Source organism: Lactuca serriola, chromosome 1 (genome assembly GCF_051521515.1).
Source record: "Lactuca serriola cultivar US96UC23 chromosome 1, Lser_US96UC23_V15, whole genome shotgun sequence".
Lineage (NCBI taxonomy): Eukaryota > Viridiplantae > Streptophyta > Magnoliopsida > Asterales > Asteraceae > Lactuca > Lactuca serriola.
Window position 1 is genome coordinate 51,032,792 of NC_136408.1, and position 6,358 is coordinate 51,039,149.

The window sequence follows — 6,358 nt, forward strand, 5'->3', positions numbered from 1 at the left end:
CGGACTATTCTAGACAACCCAGTGGAAACACCAGCAGGCCCATAACCTGTAGGTGATGAATTACGAGTTCAGACGATGTTGTAACTACGTATTCATGCGATGATACTCTAACCCCTTACTATGAATTACGAGTTCAAACGATGCTGTAACTACATATTCATGGGATGTCACAAATTTCGCATGCCAAACCAATGGTCATAATTCACATCAGTGAGAATGGTTCATTTTTTTGTAAAACCAAAATCAGATTGGAAATTTTGATTTTTTATTTTGGAAAATGTCAAACCATTGGTTTTTTATTTTGGTTTTGGTTTTTTGTTTTTTTTTAAATATATTTTCAGGGTTTTGTTTTGTTTTTTTATTTCATAGATTTCTTCATCAACAAATGTTGTTACAATTTAACAAAAATAAATAATTTGCTAAAACATAATACAAGAGGAGGTTTGTTCACATTTAGTCATTGAACTTTTTAGAGGGAAACGAACTTTCATGGCAAATAGATAACGAAAAAAAGTTTAGTGACTAAATGTGATAAAAGTAAAAGTTCGTTACCCTTTCAAGTCATTATCCCTATAAAATAATGATCGTATAAAAAAATAACTAAATCTGTACAGAATTTAGAGTTTGATAGATCCTTTCACTCATTTTCCATAATACTAGTTTATAAGTTGAAAGAACAAAAACAGGGTTTAGGGGAGACCTTTCAAGGCACGCTAACACACCAATTTTCTTTGATTCTCTCGCTGAAGATACAGATCTACGGTTTTCAACTTCGATTTGCGTCTGAAAGAGAGTAGAAGAACTAAAGACCAAATTAGTTGGTTTATCATCAGTGTTTGCATCTTAAAAAATCATCTTCAACAAAAAACCCCATTTCCGTAGATCATATGTGTGTCCGTAAGTTTAAATTTCAGTTTTCTGTAATTTCTTGATTGTGAATTTCTCCAAAAGACAGGTAAGGGTTAAAGAAACAAGCAGTTGATATATTTACATATCACAGTATGTGTTTTTGTGTGTGAAAACGAATAGTTAATGTGAGTTTTTTTCTTTGCAAGTCAATTTTGACTCTTCTATCAATTTTATTGATTTGAGTTTGCCCGAAAAGGGAAGAAAAGGGTTGAAAAACAATCAATTCCTTGATTTACAAAACAGTGTGTTCTGTGTGTGTGTAAGTTGATAGATAATGTGTGTTTTTTTATGATATCTTTTTGCGTATATCTTCAAGTCAAACTCTGACGTTTCTGTTGCTTTAATTTCTTGATTTGTGTTTCTTCAAAAGCAAGGAAGGGATTGAATAACATTTAGTCGAGTGATCTACAGATCAAAGTATGTGTTTTTGTGTGTGGCAATGGATAGGTGATGAGTGTTTCTGCATTTTTCTTGTGTACGTGTGTCTGCAAGTCAAACATTGACTTTTGTGTTACTTTCTTCATTTAGGGTGTCCCGAAAGGGAAGAAAAGGCTTGAAAAAACAACCAACTGCTTGATCTACAAATAGCCGTATGAAAGTTTTTGTATGAAATTGTTTTACTTGCGTGTGATTTATGGTGTTGTGTTTCTTGTTTCTATAAAAATGAAGACTTCCTGACACGAACAGGTTGAAAGCTGATAATCTGTATCTTTCAGTGAGAAATCTTGGGTTTTTGTTACTTTATTGATTTGGGTTTCCTCCAAAACTGTAACTTGAGAGTTAAAGAACCAATTTCTTGATCCAGAAATCACAGTGTGTGTTCTTGAAGTGCGTGAAAATGGAGGAAAACACAAAAACACCATCAGCTGAGGAGCTATTAAGAAAGATCCAGGAGCTAGAAAAACTCCAATCTCACCTCAAACAAAAAATATCAAAACTCATGCTCTCTGGTAATCAGAAAAAACCCGAGCACCAATGGTCTAATTCATCATATGGTGAACTCAAGCTTCGATTCATGGAGCCTTTAGATATGAAGCTAACAGAATCACAGTTTTTAAATATAATTCAATCAATGGATCAAGCTGTACATATATATGGTCTCAACCTTCGGATAATCTTCTGGTTAGCTCACCACTACCACTACCACTGCAAATTGATCATTTATGTTTCTTGTTCGTTTTAATATGAATTTGAAGATAAAAAGCATTTAGTTTTTTTTTTTAACATATTTGGTTAATGGGAATCGTGTAGGAATCGAGCTGCAGAAAAGCTTTATGGATATACATCAGCCGAAGCTTATGGAAAAACTCCCACAGAGCTTGTAGTGGAATCTAAAGATGGTTCATTATCTGATTATCTCCTTGAACGAACAGTAAATGGAGAGACTTGGTCTGGGGAGTTTCCTATAAAAAGTAAAAAAGGTGAAAGATTTGTAATTATTGCTACAAATTCACCATTTCGTAATGAAAACAGAGGGTTAATTGGGGGTATGTGTGTTTCGAGTGCTTCAAGTCCATATCATGTAAGGAGTCATATCGACTCTCAACAACCTCTACAAACATCAATTGCCTCAAAGATATCAAATTTGGTCAGTATTTCAAAGGTGAAGATGAAGATGAATATGGGAGACAACTACACGGATCATGAAGCAAGCACCCCAAGGGGACATATTCAGTCTCCATTTGTAGATCTTTTTTCCAAAAGCACAGTGGAGCATTTTACAAGAAAACTTAAAATAGATTCTGGATATGAGAGTGAAAACAAATCAGGAATCTACAAGATTTTTTCTTCAAAAGCAGATGCATGGATGGGTAAAAAAGGAAGTTCATGGTCACAGAAAGGAAACGAAAGAGTAGAGTCTTTTGATCCTATATTTGGTAGGTTTGGTTGGCAAAGGTTAGATATCAATCAAGAACACGAACCTTGTCCAAAAATAAGCTCTTGTGTTTCCTCAAAACAAGACTTTCAACTATTGGAAAATACCAACAAGAGCAATAACAAAATCGAGGCTTCAGGGTTGTGGTTTTCTTCATTACATGTTAGTAGAAGTACTACAAGTAGCTCAAGCAGCAGTATGAGCATTAAAAGCAATGCCATCATCAAAGAGGAGAGGGAAACCGATAGTGAAATCTTGTGGGAGGATTTGATAATGGGAGAACAGATTGGACAAGGTAAGAGAAGGGTATTGTAGTCATTTGGCAAACTATCAAATTATATATATATATATTTTTTGATATTTTATGTTTTTGGTAGGTTCATGTGGGACTGTATATCGTGCACTGTGGTATGGATCAGTATGTTCTCCATCTCTGACTTGATTATAATTTATATTTATTGTGGAGAGTAATGTTTTGTGATTTTGTTTTACTTAATTAGTTGATGCATTACTGAAACTTTCTTTGAAAAAAATGCAAGGCCCTCGCAAAGCTGAGGAACCTTGGGGCACAGGCTCATGGTATGCACGTGCATATCCTATTAAAAGGAAATTTTAGCGTAAGAAAAGTAAAAAAAAAAAAATTGTTAATCTACACCATGTGGGATTGAGTATACTTAAAAGAGTTACACAAACGCTTTTATATAATTTAAGAAACGGACATATAGAAAAAAGAATATAAAACATCAATCAATTTATGTATACAGGATGTTGCGATCAAGTTATTTGAATATCAAGAGTATCCAGATGATTTGATGGTATCATTTAAACAAGAGGTAACTATTATTTTCGTTAATGCATATTACACTTTTCAACGATGTGATTATTTAAATTGCATCCAATTTTTTTTTGAAGGTATCTCTAATGAAAAAGCTTCGACATCCAAATATTTTGCTCTTCATGGGTTGCGTGACCTCACCTCCGCATTTATCCATTGTCACAGAGTTCCTTCCCCGGTTGGTTCTTTAATCCCATAAAATTTTCGATGTATTTTTTTTTTTATGAAAACGTATGACAATATGCATAAATAATCTCAATTGATTATTTGATTAATGTGCATGTATACAGTACTCTTTTTTTTAAATTGACTTCTGTTGCGTAGTGGAAGTCTGTTTCGGATACTTCAGCGAAATACAACCCGATTAGATTGGAAACGTCGTCTCCATATGGCGATGGATATCGTAAGTAGCATCAAGCATGCTAATAATTAACTAATTATCATCTTTTTTTGATTTTTTTTTTTGTGTTATTTGTGATTCTCTCAAGGCTCGAGGCATGAATTATCTTCATCATTGCAAACCACCGATTATTCACCGTGATTTGAAGTCTTCAAATCTTCTTGTGGATAAGAATTGGACAGTGAAGGTATGGTTTTGACTACCCTTTATGGTTAGTGGCATTAATTTGTTTATGTTTTTCTCACTAATTAATAATTATAATATGATCTTTTAGGTCGGTGACTTTGGTCTCTCTCGTGTCAAGCATCACACGTACCTCAAAACAAAGTCGGGGAGAGGAACGGTATTTCAATATTCTTTCTTGATTTAAGCTCCCCTAATTTGTTCCAAAAATAACAATGAAGAACAAGAACCCTTTTGTGGGTTTCATCTATTTTTTTTTTCTTGAACCAAGAAAATGGGACCCACAAATGAAATTTTATTAATGGCATAGAGTTTTGTTTATATTAGGACTTCAGAAGAGATGATGTTGGCTTGACTGATTTCTTGTTCCTTTTTGTAGCCTCAATGGATGGCTCCGGAGATCCTATGTAACGAGCAAGCAGATGAAAAGTAAGTATGTGTACGAGGAAAAAGAAATTATTTTTTTTCTTGAATTTTGGAATCCAATATTTGGTTCGTTTGTTGGCAATTTTTAGGTCTGATGTATACAGCTATGGTGTGGTATTGTGGGAAATTACCACTGAGAAGATCCCATGGAATGATCTTAACCCAATGCAGGTATGCTATTCTCAAGTATGAAATTCAATTATTTTTGCTTTAAGAAAGAGTAAAGCTTCAAATCAAGCTTGATGTTTAAGGTTGTTTCGCTGACTTCAAAAGTCAATAAGCAACTCTACGATTCTTGAGGTCCCGAAAGGGTGAAATGCAAACTACAGTTTTACATATGATACTTGTAGGTTATCGGAGCTGTAGGATTCATGAATCGACGACTAGAGATTCCAAAAGATGTTGACCCACTGTGGGTTTCTCTAATGGAAAGTTGTTGGTGCAGGTTGGTCTCTCTATCTGATGAAAATGTTGGACTAAGGGGATGTTTGACTTGTCTTTTTGAGAGACAAAAGTCCTTTTTGGAAAAAATAAAATGTAAAAGATGTTTGGTAGAAACATTTTAAAAGCTACTTTTGGATTTTAGATAGAAGGAAAACTGACTTTTTGGAAAAATTAGGAAAATCTGATTTTTTGTAACTTTTCGAAAAAGAACTTTTGCCTCTCAAAAAGACAATCCAAACACTCCCTAATATGGAAATGTTTAAAATATCCTTTACAATTGATGTGGGATATATTTCCTTTCTATGTTCAGTGAACCACAATCCCGGCCAACATTCCAAGAAATACTTAATAAACTTAAAGATTTGCAAAAAAAGTATGTGGTTGAACACAGGAGAAAGGAACCATAAAACAAATCTTGTGCATGCTTGGTTTCTTCTCTTGTCAGTTGTCACAATTTTTCCTTTAAAGAATTCCATTTGATTCGGTTACACAAACGAGGGAAGCAAGCTGTACTGCTTACATACTTGGAGCTACCTTCAGAGGCGAATGGGATTTGTGACACGTTCCACATGTGTTATACGTGAAAGTGCTTCGCGATGGAGGATAAAGTCATACCACTATTCCAACTTGGGATGGACAAAAGAAATGACTCATAGAAGAGCCGGGTACACCCTTAAACGTAAGGCAAAGAAACATCAAAATAAAGAAATCAAGTTGGTATTAGTGAGGTGGAAGCATAATTATTTGGGGGAGAATTTGATATATGACATTTTTAAACATCAAAATATCATATTTGTTCATTTTAATTTTTTAATATCATATTTATCCTTTATAAACCGTTATAATATCATATTTGTCAAAATCTTTGTTTGCAATATCATATTTGTCAAAATCTTTGTTTGCAATGTTGTTATTAGTTTATAATCATTTTTTATATATTAGAGTTATTATAATAATTAAAAAAGTTAACCGTATTGTCCCTACATCTATAATAATTGAATGTTTACTTCTAAATTGTTGAAATTTCGCCCTCTTGACAAACAAAACATTTCATCTTCAATCCTCTCCATGCAATGTATGCATTGATTGTTTAGTTTTTGTTGTTGTTGATTATTTTCATGTAATAGATAGATGATACTTTAGATATTACCATTGATTTTGATGTTTAGAATTACCTATATGAAAGTTCAAGTTTTATGCCACGTCAACTGTTGTCCTTCTAAGCCTTCATCTCCTGTTTGTCGTATTGCTTTTCTTGCTTCGTCAATCATACAACTTGCCACCT

At 33.6% G+C, this 6,358-nt stretch overlaps 1 protein-coding gene across 3 annotated transcripts; it reads left to right on the forward strand.

Annotated features, from left to right (window-relative positions):
* Positions 1–635: 635 nt before the first annotated feature.
* LOC145088010 (uncharacterized) lies at positions 636–5,935 on the forward strand. 3 transcript variants are annotated; one of them, XM_079026192.1, is made up of 14 exons: positions 636–1,356; positions 1,438–2,031; positions 2,161–3,080; positions 3,163–3,203; positions 3,325–3,402; positions 3,550–3,618; positions 3,698–3,798; positions 3,945–4,023; positions 4,109–4,207; positions 4,295–4,363; positions 4,583–4,632; positions 4,719–4,800; positions 4,980–5,074; positions 5,384–5,935. In XM_079026192.1, the coding sequence occupies exons 2-14, from the start codon at positions 1,748–1,750 to the stop codon at positions 5,478–5,480; spliced, it is 2,064 nt and encodes a 687-aa protein (XP_078882318.1). In that variant the 5' UTR covers positions 636–1,356; positions 1,438–1,747; the 3' UTR covers positions 5,481–5,935. The 3 variants fall into 3 exon arrangements, with proteins under 3 accessions (XP_078882318.1, XP_078882327.1, XP_078882331.1); XM_079026201.1 differs by having other exon boundaries at positions 636–897; positions 1,715–2,031; XM_079026205.1 differs by lacking the exon at positions 3,325–3,402 and having other exon boundaries at positions 637–2,031.
* Positions 5,936–6,358: the final 423 nt, after the last annotated feature.